This window comes from Macaca fascicularis, chromosome 3 (genome assembly GCF_037993035.2).
Source record: "Macaca fascicularis isolate 582-1 chromosome 3, T2T-MFA8v1.1".
NCBI classification, from domain to species: domain Eukaryota; kingdom Metazoa; phylum Chordata; class Mammalia; order Primates; family Cercopithecidae; genus Macaca; species Macaca fascicularis.
This window is the reverse complement of record NC_088377.1, coordinates 89694167-89718943: the sequence shown is the minus strand read 5'-3', so window position 1 is coordinate 89718943 and position 24777 is coordinate 89694167. Positions and strand designations below refer to the sequence as shown.

Genomic DNA, 24777 nt, shown 5'->3' with positions numbered 1-24777 from the left:
AGCAGGAGTCCCCTGCAAGGAAGAGAAAGAGAGGGCTGAGAGAGAAGCCAATCTTCATCTTGGAAGTGACATTCTGCTACCTCTACCACATTCTATTCATTAGAAGGGGATAACTAAATTCAATCCGTACTCAAGGAGAGGGATTACACAGTAGTGTGTACCAGGACATGTGGACTATTGGAGGCCGTCTTAGAGGCCGCCTATCACGTGTTGGTTTCAGCTCTCTGCTCATGAGATAACGTTTTAAAATGTAGCTTCTAAGCAGGTTTGAATACTCTGAGATGGTTTAGAGGAATCCAACACTAAAGGTTAGGTCCGCTCCCTATGTATATGTTTTGTAGGGTGCATTTTACCTCCTCTTATAATCTCTTAGGCAGAAATAATTGGCAGTGATCACATGAACATGTTTTAGCCAACTTTCAGCAATAAATCGATACTCCTCCATTTTCCTTTGGTATTTAATGTTGCAAAGGATATTGCCAAGAATAATCAAAATTTATTGCTTCATATTGCAGAATTTGATGACATTTTCACTCAACTTTGTACTTTTTAATTTTTATTTTTATTTTAAGTTCTAGGGTACATGTGCAGGATGTGCAAGTTTGTTACATAGGTAAATGTGTGCCATGGTGATCTATCAACCCATTTGCTGCATCTATCAACCCATCACCTAGGTATTAAGTCAGCATGCATTAGCTATTTTTCCTAATGCTCTCCCTCCCCCTCCCCTAACCCTCAATAGGCGTCAGTGTGTGTTGTTCCCCTCCCTGTGTCCATGTGTTCTCATTGCTCAGCTTCCCTGTGTCCATGTGTTCTCATTGCTCAGCTTCCACTTATAAGCAAGAACATATGGTTTTTGGTTTTCTCTTCCTGCATTAGTTTGCTGAGGATGATGGCTTCCAGCTCCACCCATGTCCCTGCAAAGGACATGATCTCATTCCTTTTTATGGCTGCATAGTATTCCGTGGTGTATATGTACCACATTTTCTTTATCCAGTCTGTCATTGATGGGCGTTTGGGTTGGTTTCATGTCTTTGCTATTGTGTGTGCATGTATGTTTGTTCTCATTCCTACCAACAGTGTAAAAGCATTCCTATCTCTCTACACCTCACCAGCATCTGTTGTTTCTTGACTTTTAATAATTGCCATTCCAACTGGTGTAAAATTGTATCTCATTGTGGTTTTGATTTGCATTTCTCTAATGATCAGTGATGTTGAGTTTTTTTTCCTGTTTGTTGGGCACATGAATGTCTTCTTTTGAGATGTGTCTGTTCATGTCCTTTGCCCACTTTTTAATGGTTTTTTCTTGTGAATTTGTTTAAATTCCTTGTAGATTTTGGATATTAAACCTTTGTCAGATGGATAGATTGCAAAACCTTTGTACTCTTTAAATGTTATAATCATGTGCCAAGGCATGCATTTTTTTCACTAGTTTTCCTGTGAACCACTAAGCTGTGAACCATTGAAACTGCTTACACATGACTTTCTTCATCTCATAGACCTTTTTTTTATCTTTTATCTTTGATTGTTGCTACTTTCTTTAATTTCATTCTTCAGGAGCATCATTCAACCTCAACTTGGCTTTATGGGATTTATTGTCTGTAGCTCTCATTTCCTTCTTCCTGCTTAGTTTTTTCCTTTGCGTTCTAAGGAAACTTCTACGCTTACCACCACATTTTCATTTGAGTTTATGCATCAGTGATTCTGCCCTTCCTTCAATGCATATTTTAATTCTAATAATGTGGTTTTAATGCCATTGCAATTATTTTTTCATTTTGTCATCACCCATTTTATTTCATCCTTGTATCTTTTTAACTCCACCTGTTCTTTCCTTAAGATTATTTGATCCCATTCTAGATCCTTGACTTTTTGTCCTCATTGAAGAAACCAGATGTTTTCATGAAATTTCTACTCAGTCCTGAAATAAATGAATGTTATGAAGTGTTTTATTCTTCTCTATTTTCTGGATGCATTTCATGTTCCTTTTTATGCAAATCATTTTCTCCATGTTGGCTTTCTTTTTACTTGTCTTCAAACAAGTGTCCAGTTTCAGTATTTTTCAGTAAATAAGGAAGCTAAACTGTTCTTTATACCCTGAAGTTGAATCACTTTCTTAGTTGTGCATGTGGAGGGCAGATTCATTTATTCACCCATTTTCTAACAGGCATAAATTTTAGTACACCTCTATTCCATCAATAGAACAACTTACTCCTGCCCTGCCTCCTTATTTCTCTGGTTTGATGAACTGATTGAATACATGAAAAAACACATTTGTGATATCAAGGTTATGTCTATCTCCATCTTCAAAGCTGTACTATTCTACCTCTAGGATCTCCCCCCACCTTCATTTTTGCTACTCAGTAGAAAGTAGGCTTTCTGGTTTTTGGTCTGTGTCTGCAAATAGAATGGTACAGAGACAGATGCATCTCAGCCTAGCTCCAATTATCTAATAGCTATTGCACATTTTCCTAAATTCAGACATAGTCTGTTGATATTAGTTTTAGGTTTATTTTAGTATTTTTGTGTCTTCATGGATATTTGAACAAGAAGTTGGGGGAATTGCACTGGTGGCTTCCACCCAACATTATTTTGAAAGAAAAATCTGTATTGCTATAATAATACTTTCCCTCTCTGATCTGTTAGCTACAGTGCTGCCTAAAGATCTTTGAAAAGGACATAGATTGTGTCCCCTCCATCTTAAAGCACCTTAATGTCCTTCTTATCCAAACTCCCTTCTTGTGGAATATTTGATCTTCAGAACCTCATGTCTGTTTCATTCTGGAGATCTGCCTCTTTCCTCACACTCTGTTCTAACTCTCAGGCTTTGACCACTGGCTTTTTCCTTACCTATGATATCCTTTCCTCCCAGTTTGTCTTGAAAATGCCTGCTCACTTTTTAGGACTCAGCTTCAGCTTCATCTCTACCATGAAGAGGAGACTTAATGATTTCATCTTTGTGTCTCTGTTGGGCACCATGGGTAAGTAGTCTCAGCACCTCTATCTCCTTATTACTTTTACTTGACCATGGCTGGACAAAGGAAATTTCTAGTTTACCTCTGATTCCCCAGATCCTGGTCTAGCGCCTGGCACATATTAAGTGCATTTTAAAATGATGGACTATTCAAAGAACACTTGGTTGTGTAACTACATTTCTTCTTTCTTCTAGTAAAATGAAAAAGGGTTGAATGTGGGATTAGTTCTTCTCTTTAGTTCTTCTTGTCTCTTAAGGATTTAATACCCAATTCTTGAGCTTTTTTTTTTTTTTCCAAAATAAAAACTTCTTTCCGTTGAAAATTTATAACATGCATTATGACTTTATTGTCCGTTACCTCTAGTCTGTGACAGTTGTATACATCAACCCACCTATCAGGAAAAATGGCTTAGTAAGCTAGCTGACTCTTGAATGGACATTCCCAGGTGTATTTAAAAAGCTGAATTCATTGTCCGCATCTCCTTTTCCCTCCCTTTCAGTTTCTTCTCTCCTCTCTTCTGGAATTGTTCTGATTGCCTGGGAGCTGCCTGGTCAGCTGCAGGAGGTCCTAATCCTCACCCAGATAGGCTGCGAATCTCTGAGGGAACCACTTGCACCTTTGGGTGTCTTACTTTTAACCCCTGAAAAACATATTGACTTTATTCATTGTATTTTTTCACATGAAATCCATCTATTAAGCAGCAGAAAAGTAGTATTGTTTTTCTCTTCTTGAAAGCTAAATTTAGTTTCTGTGGAAATGATTTTGTTGCCGCTAACAGTATTGCGGACTCCTGTGTGACACAGTAGCAAGTACATATCAGCTGTTAAGAAACAAAGATCTTGCTTTCCTACTGGAGACATATGGTTAAAACCACAACAACAACAATTTAAAAAAAAGGATACCAAAAGGATATTTTGCATACATAGAAAGAAGTCAAGAGAATTAGTTTTAAGTAATATAGTACTTACTTTCCCATAAGGTATCAATATCTCACAAACACTGAATAGCATTGATCCAATTTTTAAAATTTTGATGTTAAATTAAGATGCTAGTTACTTTAGCAACAGGGAGATGGATAGAGTACATTAGAGAGTGAGAACTAGTCTTTTGCTGTTGACACTTATGAGAATGAAAAGGATAAGAAGAGCTCAGGCAAAAAAAAAAAAAAAAAAAAAATTCATTTCTAATTGCAGTGCAACCCACAAGCTTGCACATCCTATAACGAGAAAGCTCCTTGTTAGCTGCCAAAATCTGCCATCCAATCTGTCTAGTAGTTGATTTCGTTATTACATTTTGATGTGCCCTTGACAAGCTTTAGCACACAAAAACTCAACACCTCCTCCTAAGCAACTCCGGTACCAGAAAGATCATGAAGGGATGACAAAGGCCTGTGCTTGGCTTTTTATTATTCACATAGCTAGAATGTTTATAAACAGAACAGAGTGTAACGAGAGCAAATGCTCAACCACATCAAGTGGTTCCTGTGTCTTGCATGTCATTTAAATATCGATTTAATCTCGTCCTGCACTATGTGCTTCACACACACAAAGACCCAAACCAAGTGCCTGAAAACTGTCCTTAGGGGCTTTCAAAATGTGGACAAACAACTCTCTTCTCTTTGGATAATTGCGATGCCTTGTTCCACCACTTTGGTTCTACAGCATCTGGTGTTTCTGAAATCATCTTTAGATGTCACTGTGATCTCTTTGGTCAGCACTGGTCCACTATCTGTCCCCTAACTCATCCTTACAGATGTACTTCTGCACACAGATTCAAGTGGGGGAAAATAGACAATAAAATTAGAGGGAATTCAATTAAATTATTAATTTCTTGAAATATATTATAAGCCTTAGAACAACTTAGGCAAAAGGCAATTAAAACAACCAATGCCTTGATGCCTTAACAAATGTAATTATAGGCTAGGTGGCTATAATTATAGGCAACATCACTTTTGGAGGCTGAGACAGGAGCATCATTTGAGCTCTGAAGTTCAAGACCAGCCTGGACAGCATAGCAAGACCTCGTTTCTACAAAAAATCAAAAAATTAGCTGAGTGTGGTGGCATGTGCCTTTAGTCCCAGCTCCTCAGGAGGCTGAGGCGGGAGAATCACTTGAACCCATGAGGTCATACCTGCAGCGAGCCATAATTGTGCCAATGTACTCTAGTTTGGATTATAGAGGGAGACCCTGTCTCAAAAAAAAATTAAAAATTAAAAAAATTTGTATAATTATATCCTCTTGCCCTCTCTCTCCTTTCCATTCAGTAGTGTTAATGTGCTATAAATGTTCTGGCTGGGTTTCACGGAAAAGGTTATAACCTGCTCCTTGGGAGTAAAATATTGCTTTCAGCATTATTCTTAGCTACACTAAACTTCATAGGAAAGCAGAATTCTCTCCCCTGATAGAATACTTTTAAATCCATATATATGCTTAATTTCTTGTATTCTGTGCCATACTACTGATGTTTTAGGTTGTAGGCTATATCAAGCTTCCTGTCTCATTATATTTGCCAAAAATATATTGCCTTTGGAAAAATAAGTTGTTAAATAATAGAGGGAAGGAGCCGGGAGGGGCAAGAGAATTAACAATTATTGACTACCTTCTGTAGCCAGATAGTCCCATAATTGTTTGTTGTTTTACATATGCTATACAATTTAATATCATAATCATAATATAGATCTCTTTAAGATAAGAATGATCCATATTTCCAAGATAAGGAAAAGATAAAGCAAGATTAAGTAACATTCCCAGAGTCACACAGCTAGTATTTTAAAATCTTGGTCAGTCTTAAGCCAAAATCATGCTTATTCTCATAGCATCTTTTTTTTTTTTTAATAGTCAAGATGTCTGAACACCTAGATTTGACCCTAACACACTAATACTCCCAGGAAAAATGTGTACCTCAAAGGGACATTCCAAAGTTTGCCCTACTTAAGCAACAACTGATTGAAACTATTTGTGGATATAGTACTAATAATTCTGGTAGAAATATTATGAGAAGCAAATAGATCTACTAGCTAGAGGTAGCCAGTTTGCATTTGAGATTAGCTGGCATTCGTAGGTTGTTCTTTCTTGTTTAAAAAAGTGTAATTAAACCAACTGTCCTAAGAAAACTCTTCCTCTGTTCCACATGTAACCAATTCCAGATGTGAAACTGATTCCCTACAATAATTGGTTAGTGTTTTACTTTCTTAAAACCTACTCCTTGACCTTTCTTAAAACCTACTCCTCTCTCAAACTCATTTAGATGCTAGTTTCCAGACTGAAATCAAATTTGGGCCCTAAGATGAGGAATGTCTGCAAACTGAGAATTCCAATTTAATTTGCACTATTCTCGAAACATTAGAAGTTGAAGGGAAGGAAAGAATGATGATCTCCCAAGGGCCAGAGATCCAACCCCACTCTTTGGTGTGTTCCTGTGGCTTAGCCCCTCTTCCAGGCAAGACCCTCAGCTTTCTTGGCTTGGAGTCATTTTGCTGCAGTTAACATTTAGTTCACACATCATTAGGTGAAGCCCTGGTTACAGAGATACACTGCTCTTGTCATAGCAGAAGTATGCTGCATGCACCTGCAGTTTGAAGTTTTTGTTGAGGGAATAGACTGAAATGAATGAAAAGATTGAAACCGTTTACTCTTTTGTGACTCCACCTGCTGTGGTATATTTTTGTTGGACAGAATAACTGGAGGTGTGTTTATAGCTTCAGGGAAAGGATACATTAGGGGTTACATGATTTTAAGGTGATTTTTTTTCTTTAAAGCTATAAATCAAATTTCCATGAAAACAGTTATATATATATATAAAACTGCTATAGAATTTGTGGATAGATATATATATCTATTATGCTTTTTTCCCCCCTTGGTGAGTAAGAAAGGATAATTTCCTTTGTTGTTGTCATCCCAGAAATAATTTTTCCATGGTAGTGGTATGTCAGTACCATATCTGTGCTGTATTTGAGATTGACAATAATGTCAATCAATGCTAGCCTATCATATCTACAAACTTATAATTATTAGCTTCTGTTTTACATGTCTTTCAGAACCCACATTCTGTATCAAATGCTCAGTCAGGACCCGTAACATTTAATTAGTAATCTCATGAGATAGATGATTTTTTTCTTTTTTTTTGAGACGGAGTCCTACTCTGTCGCCCAGGCTGGAGTGCAATGGTGCAATCTCTATCACCCGGGCTGGGGTGCAATGGCACAATCTCGGCTCACTGCAGCCTCCGCCTCTCTGGTTCAAGTGATTCTCCTGTCTCAGCCTCCCAAGTAGCTGGGAATACAGGCACCCGCCACTAGGCCCAGCTAATTTTTTTGTATTTTTAGTAGAGACGGGGTTTCACCATGTTGGCCAGGCTGTTCTTGATCTCCTGACCTCGTGATGTGCCCGCCTCAGCCTCCCAAAGTGCTGGAATTACAGGCCTAAGCCACCGCACCCGGCCGCGAGGTAGATTTTATAATCCCCATTTTCTAGATGAAAGACCTAACGTCAAAGAAGATAAATGTCTGGGTGAAGCTTTTGCAGCTCTTCAGTGATGGAGTTGGGATGAGAACCTCAGTGAGACACCAAATCCGGTGATCCATGGCACAACAGTACCAAGGAAAACTCTAAAGCCTCTAACGACAGTGAAACACATTGTTTCTTTATTAGAATGTATCATGTCTTCAATTAAGCCGTTTTTGTCCATGAATTCTAGGCCTCCCATCTATTGGCATTTGTATTGTTAATCTCTGAATATTTACAAGTCAGCATGAATATATGATGTATAACCTCTTTATTGAGGAGTCTCAGCTCTTTGAGATAGAGGCATGAAATGGTCTTGGATTTTTCCAATTACTGTTTCAATTCTGTTATGTTGAACCCCTCCCCGCTTTCCCGTCTCTTAATTTCCTATTGAGATGACTCCATAAGTTTCCAGTTATTTTAATATGAGACCTAATATTATTATAATCCCAAACTCAACTTAAAGTCCTCTCTTTTTCCCATTTAAGGGGCAGATCTGTCCTGGCTCTGATTTCCCTTCTCCCCATCCTCACCAAGACTTATATCCTTATCTGCGGGTCAGGGAACTAGCAAAGGCAGATATTCTCTTGTGTTACTCTGGTTACAGGTAGTAGGAGAAGTGTCCCTGGCTGTACTCTGATTTGGTCTAGTTCTGTCTGATGCTATGGACACTTCATTTAAGGTGAATGTGTTTCGAGTGATGAATTGTCTTGGGATAGGCTTACAATTATTTGAATCCCCTTTGTTGTGAGTGCTTTCTCACAGAGAGGCTGTTTAGTTTTCCTTTGGCATTTCCAGCCATAAAATCCCACACCCCTCACTGGGTGGGGTAGCCTCATGCTTGGCCTGGTGGCTTCTTGTGTAACCCCATGGCTTTTGCCTGGCTCTTCTTCTCCATGCGTCATTACATAAGCCAAGAAAGCTACAGAAAATTTCTTCTGTTCTTTGAGGGCCCTGGGAAACTGGAGTGGTGTGAAGTTTGACTCATCTCATTCCTAGGAACACTACTCCATTTGTCCCTACAAGACCTATTGGCATGGCTGCTCCAGTGAGGCTCTCATATCTGGAAGTTTCTAGTCTGGGAGCAGTCACTAGTCTCTGCTTATGAATGCACTCACATTTCTGGGAATGGATTAGGAAGCTTTCTCTTATTATACAGCGATCTAATATGCAGGATGGATCAACTCCCAAAATTGTGCTTAACCCAACAATGATACTTTATTATCCCATCGTTTCTCTGGGTCAGAAATTCTAAAGAAACTTGACTGGGCAGTTCTATCTCAGGGTGTCTCGTGAGGTCACAGTTAGATGTCATGTGGAGTTGCAGTCATCTGAAGACTTTATTGGTGCCGGAGGATCTACTTCCAAGGTAGCTCACTTCCGTGGCTGGCATCCTGGGGCTCACTATGGGCAGAAAGTCTCAGCTCCTCTCCATGCGTGCCTATTGAGTGTCCTCATGACATGATGCTGGCTTCCTCTCAGAATATGTGAGCCAAGAGACCAAGGCAAAAGCTGCATGATTTTGTGACCTCAGCTCATAAGTCATATACTGTCACTTCTGTACTGTTCTAGTATTCACATAGTGTAGTCCTAATTCAGTGTGAAAATGGACTACACAGACATATGAATACCAACAGGATTCTTATGGGTCATATTGCAGGCTGGTTACCACAGTGGACCTTCAGATTTCTGAAACTTAACTAAATGAAAAACAAAACAGCAGGAAAGAGAAGCCAATCCACCCTCCTTGCATGCAATCCCAATTTCTAACCAGTGACTCACTGAGAGCCCTCCAATTTACTTGGCTTGGGGTGGCAGACACCATCACTTTCTCCTCCTTAGATATACTCTACTACTCTACTATACCATAGTATACAGTGTACTACAGTACACTGTGAGTGACAGCCAATAACTCATTTCTCTTCTCTTCTTCTTCCTCTCCTTATTAAACTAGAGAGGAAATGTGGGGTTATGGTTGGTGTGTGAGGCCTCTACATCTAAGTAATTTTTGTGAAGAGGTCTCCAGCTTCCATTATAAGACACGTGATGGATGTAATATTGATTACAGTGATAGCTGCTGTAACAAATTAACACCAAAATTTGAATGGCATATTCACCTTCAGTTTATATGTTTCTCATGTAAAGTTTTCTAACTGGGAGGAATGCTCTATATAGTCATTGAGGCTGAGAGAGGCTCTCCCATATTCAATATGAGATCTGCAATGTCTCCTTGACCTTGACATACAGCCAGTTAAATGGGGTAAGGCAGAGAGTATGGGAAGTTTGTTGTTGTTTGAGATGGAGTCTTGCTCTGTCACCCAGACTGGAGTGCAATGGCACGATCTTGGCTCACTGCAACCTCTGCCTCCCAGATTGAAACGATTCTCCTGCCTCAGCCTCCCAAGTAACTGGGATTACAGGCACCCGCCACTACACCTCGCTAATTTTTGTATTTTTAGTAGGGATGGGGTTTCACCATGTTGGTCAGGCTGGTCTTGAACTCTTGATCTCATGATCTCCCCGCCTTGGCCTCCCAAATTGCTGGGATTACAGGCATGAGCCACCGTGCCCAGCCAGGAAGTTTTTATAATAAGCTTGGCCTGAACTTGCACTCATCGGTTCTCAGACCTCTTTGACTTTGATGATCTATCTTCCTCTCTGCTACTACCTGTTGGAAACTCATTCAGGTGGGCATACCTTAGATGTTGTAATCACTGACAACATCACAAGAGAGTTGTGCCATCTCAGAAAACTTTGATTAAAAACAACCCAGTCTCTGACTTCCTCTGTTGACCTCCCTTACTCTGGTTCTGCCTTTCCAAGAACTCTCCCACTAATCTACAAGTGTACGTGTTTTCAGTTCCTCCTCATTCTCCTTGTGCCCTCACCTCTCTGTCTACTGGCCTGGATTCCCGTCCCAGCATTATAACTTTCCGGCCACCCCGGTCCTTTCATTGTACATGACTGGGAACCTCCTGAGGCTGGTTAAAACCAACTGTCTACTTGCGCCACACCTTTATTTGTGCTCTCGAACATTGTCAGTGAAAAAACATGCAACTTTACTCACTGGACTCACTCCACATTTACAACCACAACTATGAAATGGGTGCTCCACACTGCCTATATGGACTAGAGGACTCACTTTCTTATTGTCTAAGATGTTCATTTCACACCTTCTCCATTCTCTTCTCCTTCAAATATTTTTAGCTAATGACCTCAATCTATAATTTGTAGAGATAATTGATGAAATCAGTAAATAACTAACTACTTTAACTTCCCATTGCTCATCATGTTACAGTGGAAAGTGATTCCTGCCCCTAAAACCAACCCCTTCAGTGTTTTTCTTAGATCCTGTCTTTTGTACCTTCTGAAAGATTTAGTTACCATTTTCCCCTTTCTGTCTTACTTTGTCAACTTTTTCCTCTCTGCCAGATCATCCCCACTGGCTAACAAACATACTGTAATATCATTCGTCTTAAAATGAAAACCAAATCCCTTTAATTTGGTCCTTCTTTCAAGTGCCACCCCATTTCTTGGCTATTTTTCACAGAAAAACTCCTTGAAAACATTCTTCAAATTCACTGTCCCTAAGTTTTCCCCTCATTGCTTTTTCAGTCTACTGAAATTGGAATTTGACTCCTACAACTCTACTAAAATCGCTTTCAACAAGATCCCCAGTGATGTATGTCTTGTCAGTGCCAATAGTCAAGCCCCTCCTATACTCAGCCTCTCAGCAGCCACCCTGGTTACATGTTTCTTCTTAAACACGATCTTTTCTGGCTTTCTTGGACTTCCTTCTTCTTGGTCTTCTTTGCTGGCTTCTTTTTCTCTACCATGTTTTACATGTTAGTGCTTCAGCCATACCCTCTCGCTTGATGACCTCCTCCAGTTTGAGGTTTTTAAATCACTGATACACAGATATCTCTAAATTGTTCTCTCCAGCTCAGTCTGCAGCTAAGGTCCAGACTTTTAAATCTAACTGCCAAATTGGTATCTCTACTAGAACTCGTAACTCTAAACTGACATGCAAAACAGAGCTGTTTCTTTTTGTCAAACATATCTCCCTCTTGCCCCAAAGCAAGCTTTTCTCTTTTCAGCAAATGGTGCCATCAAAGGCCTGGTTTCTTAAGCTAATATCCTAGGAATGTCCTTGAGGTTTGTGAGTTTTTAATTTTTTTGTCCATTGACAAGTCCCTGTTGGTTCAACCTCCAAAATATAGTCCTAATTCAACTCTTTCCCACCAGCTCTGTTGCTGAAACCGAGCCTGCACTGCGTCACGAGTTTGGTCTACTTCAAGAACCACCTCACTCGTCTCCTCACATCCTCTGTTCTCCTCATATAGCCCATCCTCCCCACATAGAATTCAGACTGCTATTTTAAAGGGAAGATCTTGTGATTTCTCTGCTTAGAATCATCCAATCGCTTTTATTATCATAGGCTTCAAGGCCTACCTGACCAAACCCTGCCTAGTCCTCTAACTCCAGGCCCCTCCTCTCTCCCTCCTTGTTCACTGTGCTTCTGCCACATTGGCCTTCCTTTCGGGACCTTGGACCTGCCAAGCTCATCCCCATCACAGAAACATTGCACATACTATTTTTTTGATCTGGAATGTTCTTTCTCCAGGGACTTGTGTGGCATTCTCCTGCTCTTTCAGGTCTCATTTCATATACTGCCTCCTCAAGAAATCTTCCATGACCATAGAAGCTAAAGAACTTCCACGTTGCATCAGAGCACTCTATTTAATTTTCTTTCTAGCCGTACTGGGACCTGAAATTATCTCACCATATTTTATATTTTCATGTTACCTTTTTAAAAAATTAATACTTGTAATCATACTCTAATACTTAAGCTCCTTGAAGACAAATCCTTTTTCATTTGCTTCTTGTGATATATCTAGTGCCAAGAATGGAGCTTCCCTCAGAGTCGCTGCTAATAAATATTTGCTGAATGAATGACTAACTCTCATAATTTCAGACATTTCAATTATAACTCAGAATTCAATGTGATAGTCATTATTATAGCAGCAATCTTGTCTTCTATATGTAGAAAACAGGCAGGTTTAGTACTTTAAATGACATTATTGAAAACATTAGCACACTGTCCAGCTAATGGCAACACATTAGTAAACTATTTTATCTTCATACTGCAATGAAGAATTATTGCCCTTTTTCATGAAGATATATAAGGAACTGATCAGTCATGGATTTTGTTTAATTTTTAATTAAGGGTAATTCTTTTTAAATAACTATTTTAACTTTTTCTTGCTTATTAATGTAATACATGTATATTTCAAAAAAATTTGGGAAGTCTGGGAAAAATAGTTATGTGAATATATTATACACTCTTTTTTTTTTTTCTGAGATGGAGTCTCGCTCTGTCACCCAGGCTGGCATGCAGTGGCGCAATCTCGGCTCACTGCAAGCTCCGCCTCCTGGGTTCACGCCATTCTCCTGCCTCAGCCTCCTGAGTAGCTGGGACTGCAGGTGCCCACCACCACACCCGGCTAATTTTTGTATTTTTAGTAGAGATGGAGTTTCACCATGTTAGCCAGGATGGTCTCGATCTCCTGACCTTGCAGTATTTTGTTATAGCAGTCCTGGCAAACCAATGTAACACTGCAAAGCTATGAATTGAAATCTGTAGTTTAAGAAAATCTCCAGGTGATTTTTATGCATGTTAAGGTTTGGAAACATGGAGCTAGAATGCTTTACAGAGCAAGTCAGGGAAACCTAACTCAAATAGTCATTAACAATAAACAGAATTTATTGTACTGGCTCAATCTCGATGCATGCTAGGGTCACCTGGGGAGCTTTTAAAAATCATAATGCCAGGAACATAACCCAGATCACTTAAGAAAGAACCTCTGGAAATGGGTCCTAGGTATCAGTGAGCTTCCCTGAAGAACTGAGCAAACAGAGATGAGAACTACTGATTTATTGATGTATGTAACTGAAAGAAAGTCCTCCACTGAAGAACTGGAAACAAGCATCTTCTCTTATTTAACAGTAGATTATGCTAAATGTGCAATGATGCTTATAATCTTTTAAATTTAATTAAAATATTTTTCTGGGGCCAGCGCAGTGGCTCACGCCTGTAATCCCAGCACTTTGGGAGGCCCAGGTGGGCGGATCACGAGGTCAGGAGATCGAGACCATCCTGGCTAACACGGTGAAACCCTGTCTCTACTAAAAATACAAAAAATTAGCTGGGCATGATGGCGGGCACCTGTAGTCCCAGTGCTCCAGAGGCTGAGGCAGGAGAATGACATGAACCCGGGAGGCAGAGCTTGCAGTGAGCCGAGATTGCGCCACTGCACTGCAGCCTGGGTGACAGTGAGAGACTCTATCTCAAAAAAGAAAAAAAAAAAACAACTTTTTGTGTCATTTTTATGGCGATCTAATTTTTTCTTATATGTCCACTGTAATTATTTTACTGATACTGTATTATTGAACACCCTGGGGAATATAGATACATAAGGCTGGGCCAAGAAAGTGAACTTTACAAAGCAAATTTAAAAGTACTGGCCAGGCTGGGCACCCGGTGGCTCAGGCCTGTAATCCCAGCATTCTGGGAGGCTGAGGCAGGCGGATCACCTGAGGTCAGTAGTTTGAGACCACCCTGGCTAACATGGCGAAACCCCGTCGCTACTAAAAATACAGAAAGAATTAGCCAGGCATTGTGGCGTGTGCCTGCAATCCCAGCTACTCGGGAGACTGAGGCAGGAGAATTGCTTGAACCCAGGAGGTGGAGGTTGCAGTGAGACAAGATTCTAGCCTGGGTGACAAGAGTGAAACTCTGTCTCAATGAATGAATGAATGAATGAATGAATGAATGAATGAATGAATGAATGAATAAATTAATAAATAAAGTACTGGTCCAAGAGAGAAGAGAAAAACCAGGAAAATCCAGCATGAGTGAAGCCAAGTGAAAACACTGTTTTAAGAAGGCGGCAGTTTTCAAGGGTGGTGAGAGCTAAAGAGAGGTGAAGTAAGGGAAGGGAATAAAAGTTTCCACTAGTTTGAGCATTCCAAAAGTCACTGTAGGGAAAGAATTACTCTCTATAGAGTGGGGACCAAAACCATTTTGCAGCAGGTTGAGGAGTGGGGATTGGGGAACGGGGAGGCAGCGAGTGAAGACAAGTCTTTTAAGAGTCTAGGTAGGATAGAGAGAAGATAAGGTAGGAGCACAGGATGTGACAGCAAGGTTCTTATTGATTTTGAAATTTAAGTATTTTATTTTTTAATAGGTATGCCAGTAAGTATAAATGCTGAGATTGATAATTCAGATAATGAGAAGAAATAACTGGTGGATATAAGCCTCTGTATAGGGTAAAGAGAATAGGATTTGATCCACAATTTGAGGAAAAGAGCCTTGAATGGGAGAAATGCCTCTTGTGGCTGGAAGGAAAGAAGAAAGAAGGGAGGGCCACGTGCGGTGGCTCACGCCTGTAATCCCAGCACTTTGGGAGGCTGAGGTGGGTGAATCAAGGGCCAGGAGATCGAGACCATCCAGGCCAACATGGTGAAACCCTGTCTCTACTAAAAATACAAAAATTAGCTGGGTGTGGTGGCACATGCCTGTGGCACAGCTACTCGGGAGGCTGAGGCAAGAGTATCGCCTTTACCTGGGAGACAGAGGTTGCAGTGAGCCAAGATCATGCCTTGTACTCCAGCCTGGTGACAGAGCAAGACTCTGTCTCAAAAAGACAAAAAAAAAAAAAAAAAAAAAAGAAAGAAAAAAAAGAATGGGTAGGGATATAGGTTAGGTTTTTTTGGTGGGTGGACAGGATATTTAGGGATTTTCTGCTTCATGTTTTCCATTTTTCCCAAGGACTGGTAAACAAGAATGTTTTCCAAGAATGAAGAAGGAAGTAGTGGGCGAATAGTGGGAAGACCAATGATTTGAAGAAGCTACTGTGTGGAATGGAAAAAAAGAAAGCCAGCCAGGGAAACCAAGAGTGTGTTCTGCTAAGTGCTGAAGATCTAGTGACTTCAGATATAATACATTTATGTTCTGTGTGTTTGTATGATTTCCCCCAACACTGCATAGGAAAAGACAAGTCTGATAATTAGATTAGTTCAAAGTCATAGGTTTACTTGACGGGTACAACATAAGTAAAGAAGTGTATACAGCAGATTAATGTCAAGAAAGATGTTAAAGTGATGGATCATGGACTTGCAACTCGAAAGATAAAAAAGTGCTGATGGGGACGCTTTGGTAGGCTGAGCATGAGGATTGCTTGAGCCCAGGAGTTTGAGACCAGCCTTGGCAACATAGTGAGACCTCATCTCTACTAAAATTAGACGTGGTGGTGCACGCCTGTGACTACTTGGGAGGCTGAGGTACGGGGATCATTTAAGCCTGGGAGGTCAAGGCTGTATGGTTGTGCCACAGCACTCCAGTCTAGATGACACAGCTAGATCCTATCTCAAAAAAAGAAAAAAAAAATGCTCATTGGGACCCCAAAATGGATGAAGGGACTGATGATTTTTAATGAGATAGAAAACATTTTGTGTGTCTATTTAGTTGATTGTATGGTTTTTGTTTTCAATTCTGTTAATGTAATTAATTAAATTTATTGATTTGCATATGTTAAGCCAATCTTGCATCCTAGGAATAAAGCCTACCTGATCATGGTGTATTAACTTTTTGATGTACCGGATTTGGTTTGCCAATATTTTGCTGAGGATCTTTGTGCCTGTGTTCATCAGGGGTGTTGGCCTGTAGTTTTCTTTGTCTGTTGTGTTTTTGCCAGTGTTTGGTATCAAGATGATACTGGCTTCATAGAAAGAGTTAGGGAGGAGTCTCTCAGTTTTTTTGAATAGTTTCGGTAGAATTAGTGCTAGCTCTTCTTTGTATGTCTGGTAGAATTTGATTATGAATCTACATCTGGCCCAGGGCTTTCTTTTTCTTTCTTTTTTTTTTTTTTGGTAGGTTTTTAATTACAAATTTAATTTCAGAACTTATATTGGTCTGTTTAGGGTTTCAATTTCTTCCTGGTTCAATCTGGGGAGATTGCGTATTTCCAGGAATTTATTCATTTCCTCTAGATTTTTTAGTTTGTATTCATAGAGATGTTCATAATAGCCACTGAGGATCTTTTGTATTTCTGCGGGATCAGTTGTAATGTCACCTTTGTTGTTTCTGATTGTGTCTATTTGGATGTTTTCTTTGTAATCTAGCCAGTGGTCTACTGATCTTGTTTATCCTTTCAAAGAACCATTATTTTTTGTTTAGTCAACCCTTTGTACAGATTTGTGGGTCTCAATTTTTTTCAGAAAGCAGCTGAGAAAAAATTATAAGGATATTATGTTTGATACCAAGAAACCTGATATTCATAAAATTAGAACATTATATAATCATAATTAAAGCAATTATTTAATCACGGTTCCAGTGCTCATTGTTAATCTTCTTAAAACTGAGATTTCATACTTGAGTTAATTTGCATTTGTCAGAATATAAATGATACACCTTTAAATTATTTTACAGCATGATATATTGGTGAATGGTATTGGCTGAGTCCTTTCACATCTTAGAATGTTTTTGTGCTGTCTTCACATATGAAGTGTTGTTTGTCTGAGTTCAGAATTTTAAAATTATTTCTATTTTCAAACAACTCCGAGGTATTTAATGGTTTTCTGCCATTCATTGCTTCATTCATCTTTATTTTTATTTTATTCCTTTGTAGATAATCTTCTAATTTATATATGAATAGTTGTAGATTCATTATATGTAACTGAAGTATTTACCAAAATATTTTTATCTTGGGGATCTTTTCATTGATTCATTCTCTAAAACAGAAAATTTTCTTTAAAAAAAAAAGTCAACTTTAGAGACTTCTGCTTCCAGAAAAGCAGAATAAATGTTTGTACTTTTCTCTATTCCTTCTGCTAAGTAAAACTGAAAACCCTAGATATTATATATTAAACAAACATAAGAAGACTCTAAAAAGTAAAGAGAAAAAGGCAGACTGGTTAGGCATCTCAAGACCCAAGAAACAATATGATGGTCAGTTCTTTTGTACTTATACATTCCAGAGTTAGAGCTAAAGAAAGTGGCAACCTAGAAACATGAATAGGCCATGGACAGTGAAAGCTCCAAGAACAGCCAAAAGACAAGGAAGGGGGCAGCCCCACAAGACAAAAATCTTTTAGACAATAACTGCTTTACTCTAGCCAAACACCACTGAAAAATTGTGACCTCACCCCCAATCACTCTAAAGCCAAGATGGGAGCCTAGACTTCTACCCTTGTCAGAGTGTAATGAGACACTCCAACCCCCCTGACAGGGTGTTCAGAGAAGGCCAAATAAAGAACCAGGACTTTCATCTCTGCCAGGCTGAGACCACACAGGGAGGCTGAAATTTCACCTCTACTCAGTAGTAGCAAGGCCCCCTTCTGTGATGTCGGTGCCACATGAGGAATAGGACAAAGATTTTTTGCCCCTTCCATTCAGGGCAGTTTTAAGTGGAGACCTACTGGGGAGCCAGAACTCCCGCTCCTACCTAGTAATGAGTGGTTTCTTCCTCTCCAGAAGGTCTAACATAGGCCAAATGGGGAACCTAGACTTCTACTCTAACTTGGCAGTACAGAGGTGACTGTATTGAAGCAGAATTAGATGAAGCCAGCTAAAACAGAAGGTTTAAATAAGGTCCAGAGTCACATAACATAATACCCAAATTGTGTAAGTTTCAAAAAAAAAAAAAAAAATCACTCATCCAACCAAGAACTAGGAATATCTCAAATTCAATGAAAACAGACACTCAATAGATGCCAACAGAGATGCTAGAATTATATGACAAATATTTTAAAGCAGCCATAATTAAAATACTTCAAGCAATTATAAATATGCCTGAAAGAAATGAAAATATAGAAAATCTCGGCAAAGAAATAGAAAGTCTCAGCAAAGAAATAGAAGATCTAAAAAAGAATCAAATGGACATTTTAGAACTGAAAAATACAATAACCAAAAAAAAACACTCCAAAACAAAAAAACCCACAACTCAGTGGTGGATTTAACAGCAGAATGAAAGGAACCAAGAAAAGAATCAGTGAACTTGAAGATAAAACAAAAGAAATCACCCTTAATGGACAACAGATAGAAACTAGACTAGAAAAAAAGAAATAAGCCGAGCTTCGGGGACCTGTGGGATCTAACAGCCCTGGTACCGGAGGCCAGGAAGGATAGAAGAAAAAGAGTAGCGTGGAAAAAGTACTAGAAAAAATTTGATGAAAAGCTCACCAAATTTGTTGAGAGACATAGTTGTAGAGATTCAAGAAGCGGAGCACACCCTAAACAACAACCTAAAGAAATTCATCCCAAAATGCATCATCATAATGAAAACTAAAAACTAAAGACATAGAAAAAAATATTGAAGACAACTAAAGAAAAATAACACCTTCCCTACAGAGGAAATACAATTTGAGTGCCTGTAGCTTTCTCATCAGACATCATGGAAGCTACGAGGAAACTGCACTCCAGCCTGGGCGACACAGTAAACTCCATCTCAAAAAAAAAAAAAAAAAAGAGAAGAAGAAAAGTCTTATATCAATAATCTAAGCTCTTTCTTACCTCAAGAACCTAGAAAAGCACAGCAACATAAAACAGAAAGAGAAGGAAGGTATTAATAAAGGTAAAAGCAGAAATCAATGAAATTCAAAGCAGAAAGCCAAGAAAGAAAATCAATGAAATGAAGGGCTGGTTTTATGAAAAGACTGATAAAATTGACAAACCTTTTCAAAGACTGCCAAAGTTAAAAAGGAGGAAGACAGAATGTACTAATATAGGAAATTAAACAGGATATTACTACAAACCTTGCAGATATCAAAAGGATAATAAAGATATACTATGAACAACGGTACACACATAAATCTGATGACTTATTTTTACATTAAAAAAATTTTTTTTAGAGATATTGTCCTGCCATGTTGGTCAAGCTGTTCTCAAACTCCTGAGCTTGACCAGTCCTTCTGCCTCAGCCTCTTTAGTAGCTGTGCCTGGCTTAAATTTGACAACTTATATGGAATTGGCCTTCTTTCAAAAATACAAAATACTATAATTCACTCAATATTAAACACATAATATAAATAGCCTTTCAATTATTAATAAAATTGAGGTCAAAATTTTAAAACTCCCCCAAAAGAAACCTTCAAGCCCAGATGATGGCAAGGGAAAATTCTACCAATGTTAAAAAGAAAAAATTAACACCAATTTTACACAAACTTCTAGGAATTAAAAGAGGACAGAGCACTTCCAGTTCATTTTATGAACAGACAAGGAAGTACTCAAAAGAAAGCCACAGACCATTATCCATCATGAATATAGAAGCAAAACTACTTAAAATATTAGCAGATGGAATTTGGCCATATATAAAAATAATGATATACCATGACTAAATGGGGTTTATTCCAGGGTACAAGTTACAATGCTTGAAAACAAAATGTTGTCTGTGTCTTGCTCAGATTTTGATAGGAATTGTGTGAAACCTGTAAATCAATTTGGAGAGAATTAACATTTTTCCTCTGTTGAGTCTTCCAATCTGTGGGACACCATGGATCCATCATATTAATAGGCTAAAGATGAACAACCACATAATCATGTCAGTCAATGAAGAAAAAGCATTTGACAAAAATGAAACACTCATTCATTATAAGACTCTCAGAAAAGTATAAACAAAGGAAAACTTTATCAGCGTGATAAAGAGCATCTACAAAGTTCTGGAAGTTCTAGCCACCACAACAAGGCAGGGAAAGGAAATAAAAGATACATGAATTGGAAAGGTAGAAAATAAATGGTCTTTATTTACAAATGACATAATTTACTATGCTGAATACTTCTAGAACTAATAATTGAGTTCAGCAAGTTAGGGGGTGCATATTAAACACATCAAAATCAATTGTATGTCTATATACTAGCAGTGTACATGTGGACACCAAAATTAAATATACAGTACCATTTACATTCTCTCAAGGATAAAAATGAAATAGATGTAAACCTAACAAAACATATATAGCACTTGTATGTTACAAACTACAAATGAATGAAATCAAATATACTTTTCAAGTGGAGATATACTTGAAGACAACATAGGAAAGATGTCATGTCTCCAAGTTGATATATAAGTTTCATGGAATTCCTATAAAAATCCAAGCAAAACATAAACAAGCTTATTCTAAATTTTTTATTTAGAGGCAAAGGATCTAGTCTAGCTTAAACAATTTTGAAAATGAAGATTAGGAAAGTAAGAATTAGTCTACTTGGTTTCAAGACTTATTTTATAGCTACAGTAAACAAGATGGTGTACAGAGAACAGATAGACACGTAGATCAGTGAACAGAAGAGAGAACCCAGAAATAGATCCCCACAAATATACCCAATTGATTTTTGACAAAGGTGCAAAAGCAATTCAGTAGGGAGAGAGAGCCTTTTTAACAAATGATGTTGGAGAAACTGGACATCCATTGGCAATACAAAACACAAAACAAAAAACCTAACCTAAGTTTCACATCCTATACAAAAATTTACTCAAAATGCATCACATATTTTAAGGAGAAATATCTTTAGGATCTGGGTTAGGCAGAGAGATCTTAGAGCTGACATCAGAACACCGTCCATAAAAGGAAAAAATGGTGAATTGAATTTCATCAAAATTAAGAGCTTTCCTCTGTGAGATACTTTATTAAGAGATGAAAAGACAAGTTACAGAATGTAATAAGAAGAAACAAACTATTGATACGTGCAGTGACTTGTATGGATCACCAGGGAATCATGCCCAGAGATAAAGACAATCCCAGTAAGTTACATATGGTAAGATTCCTTTTATATGTACATTCTTGAAATAACAAAATTATAGAAATGGAAACTAGATGAGTGGTTGCTAGGATTTAAGGAGAAGGTGGGGCCAGAAAGGAAGTGGATGTGGGTGTCAAAGGGCAACGTAAAGGATCCCTGTGGTTATGAGACTGTGGTGATGGAATATATCTTTACTCTATCAATGTCAACATCCTCACTGTGAGATTGAACAATAGTTTTACAAGATGTTACTGTTGAAGGAAACTGCGTAAAGGTTATGTGGGAGCTCTGTATTATTTCTTACAACTGCATATGAATCTATAATCATCTCAAAATAAAAATTTCAATAATATTAATTTCATGTAGGTGTAGTTTACATACAATAAAATGTCTCCTTTCTGTGTGTACAATTTGATAAGTTTTGATAAATGTATAAATGATAAATGTGGTGGTGTATATCCACCACCACAATCCCCCAAACAGGCTCCCTCATATCCTTTTGTAGGTGATCTTCCCCCATCCCAGACCTTGGCAACCTGTAATATGCCACTATAAATTAGTTTGTGTTTTCCAGAATTTCATTATTTACTTTTAAACCACAATATTTAGATCTCTATCAATATCAGTAACATTTTCTTCAATAAATTGTAACTAGTTTTGTTCCATTTGTTTCTTATTTGGAAAATTCTATTTTGTTTAGATTAAAACTTGGAATCTCCATCCTCCACGTCTGTTACCTTCTTTCTCATGTTGTTTTCATTTCTTTGTTTCTTTCTTCCTGTATCAGGAGAACATCTCGTCTTTGCCCCTTAATCACTGATTGGATTTTCTGTAGAGTGATGTGTCTGTTACTTTCACCAACATGGATTCTAATGCTGCTCTGTGCTAAGTATTTCTTATAAACCACCTGTGGGCTCTGCTCCTCTCTTTGCTGCTCTGACTCTAACTTCCCATGGCCTTTCATCATTTAGTTTCTTCTTCTGTGGATGCTATTTCATCTCTTTGCCAAAACTCCCTCTGAACCACTGAGTCACTTCCTCTATTTAAATCTTGCCTTAAAGCCTTCTTTTCCTTTTTTATTTATTTATGAATGAAACTCTCTGTGAGGAGTTTTGTGGTTCTATTTAAGGGAGCTATGTAAAGCTGAAGAGTATTATATAACCATCCATAAAATGTCTCTGACTGAAGTACAACATACAAATGGAGGCTGTACAATTCATAAACTTCTTTTATAGTCACCTATCACTTAATAAATATGAGGGGACTAACTGCATTACATTTTTTTCATGAACAAAAACCAATCTTTGAAACAAAATTGCCTATGCTTTGGAGCCGATTCTATCTTTCATGGTCTAAAATTTATGCATTGTGACATTATACTGTTGGAGATAATAATTCTTCCCTCTATTATACAAAGGGTTTTGCCACTTTAAAAGATATTCCAGATATCTAGAAACCTTTTGTACGACCCAAACTCATTTCCTGTCAAAGCCATTTAAAACAATAACAAAGAGCCACTACAACAATAACAACAATGAAAACTAGCCACAGATTTTACACTTTTAAATGTTCTATTAAAATGAGGGTTGATCCGATTAAAGATTAAGCATATTATGAAAGAAAAAAAATGTAAAAGGCTTCAACTAGGAGACCATTCTTTGTTTTTTTGAAAGAACAGGTTTGTTATTGTTAAAGTACCAAATACTATTTCTTCCTGGAAAGAATAAATTTTATAAAAGGAGTGGCTACATAAAATGGAGACTTTTACTATAGGATATATAGTCTGTGGAAAGTTTCATTACCTTGTAGTGCAAACTCCCTGTTGCAGTTTATTGCCAAATCTGATGCTTCACTTCAGAGAAATAGAGCTGGTTAGTGCCACTTATGGTGGAAGAATAAGTCCTTTAAGGATGGGCAGGGATTTCAATTCAAAATGGCATCATATTCACATTTTATGAAATGTCCTTCCCTGGCTCTCTACTGAAATACTAATGAAGACATTTAAAAAGGCAGAACAGTTACAAAAACCAAAGACAGTTGTGAACCGTTTGACAGCTACAGAGGAATTCTCACCAACCACAGCAGGAAAGAACCTGGGTGGGGACCAAAAATTGTGGCCCCAGCATGCATGCCTCCACTTCCAAAGAATAGCCTCATCCAAGAAAAATAAAACAGTAAAATAAATAAAAATAAATTGGGAAATGTATAAAAATGGCTCTAGTTAACAAATAGAAATGAAGAAATCCAGACAGACTGGTTTTGTTGTTGTTGTTGTTGTTGTTTTAGGGGAAAGGTTGATATAGAAATAGTTTTCTGTTGAAGTACATAGCAATATTAGAATGTATATCAAAAATGATAGTAAAGAACTATAGAAAATCAAGTCAGTGATTTAGGAGACAAAGATGAGAAGTTCTGCTGTCCATAAAGCAGAAGGTGGAGGTGGGTGCTGTATATTAGGAAAGTAGTTTTTGATTGAACCTAGTGTACTTAGAAGGTGGAGTAAGGTCATAAGAATATAAATTAGAGTATGACTCTAGAGTTGAAAAGAGAATCTCTCCTCCTGTTAGATAATTATATGTAATATTATGTATGTATTTCTAAAATCTTTTTTTTTTTGAGACAGAGTTTCACTCTGCTGCCCGGAGTGGAGTGTTGTGGTGTGATCCCGGCTCACTGCAACCTCTGCCTCTTGGGTTCAAGCAATTCTTCTGCCTCAGCTCCCCGAGTAGCTGGGATTACAGGCACGTGCCACCATGCCCAGCTTATTTTTGTATTTTTAGTAGAGACGGGGTTTCCGTGTTGGCCAATCTGGTCTCAAACTCCTGACCTCAGGTGATCTGCCCGCCTCGGCCTCCCGAAGTGCAGGGGTTACAGGCGTGAGCCACCGCACCTGGCCAATTTCTCAAATCTTCTAATGTGTAATCACATACGTATAAAATATACATTGCCTATATGCATATATATTTGTATGTGTAGAAAATGTGGTGTGTTTTAGAAGGAGAATGAGTAGTTAACTGTGCAAGTTTAGTTACGCTAGGCTCAGAGAGAGAAAAAGGCACAACAGTGAGGCCTGGATTAATAGAAGCACATGGTGCTAAAAGAAACATCTAGTGAGGCCACTTAACCTACAGTTGGGGGTCAGAAGTGATGTCTAAGATGAAGGAGGTTTGGGAGTTGGGCAAAAAGAGTCAGGGAAATTGCTCCATGCAGAGGCGCTTTCGGCTGCAGACGCCTGGAGCTGGAAAAGTATAAGGAACTGGGAGACATCCAATATGGACCAAACACAGAATAAGCAGTAAGAGTTCGGAGACAGAGGTGTCAGAATGGAGAGGACTGCTGGGAGATGAGGCTGGAAAGCAAGGAAGGGGTAAGTGATACAATTCAGAAGTGTCCTGTCAAGGAGTTTTGACCTAATTCTTTGAACAACGGTGGAGAAATATGAACAAGTATAGACAAGAAAGATGTCTGTGGCTGCAGTCAGATTGGAGAGGACTCAGGGAGACCAGTGAG

General features: G+C 38.4%; 1 protein-coding gene across 9 annotated transcripts in view; it reads left to right on the top strand.

The window, feature by feature from the left end:
* SUGCT (succinyl-CoA:glutarate-CoA transferase) overlaps positions 1-24777 on the top strand; it is a 752487-nt gene that overhangs the window by 542884 nt on the left and 184826 nt on the right. The window contains exon 13 of one of the 9 annotated variants that reach the window (XM_045389044.3): positions 15307-19080. The exons of the other annotated variants lie outside the window; for them this stretch is intronic. Coding sequence (XP_045244979.2) covers positions 15307-15315 — 9 coding nt within the window. The 3' untranslated portion in view covers positions 15316-19080. Of the gene's footprint in view, positions 1-15306; positions 19081-24777 lie in introns of those variants that run through there. 9 annotated transcript variants of the gene reach the window in all.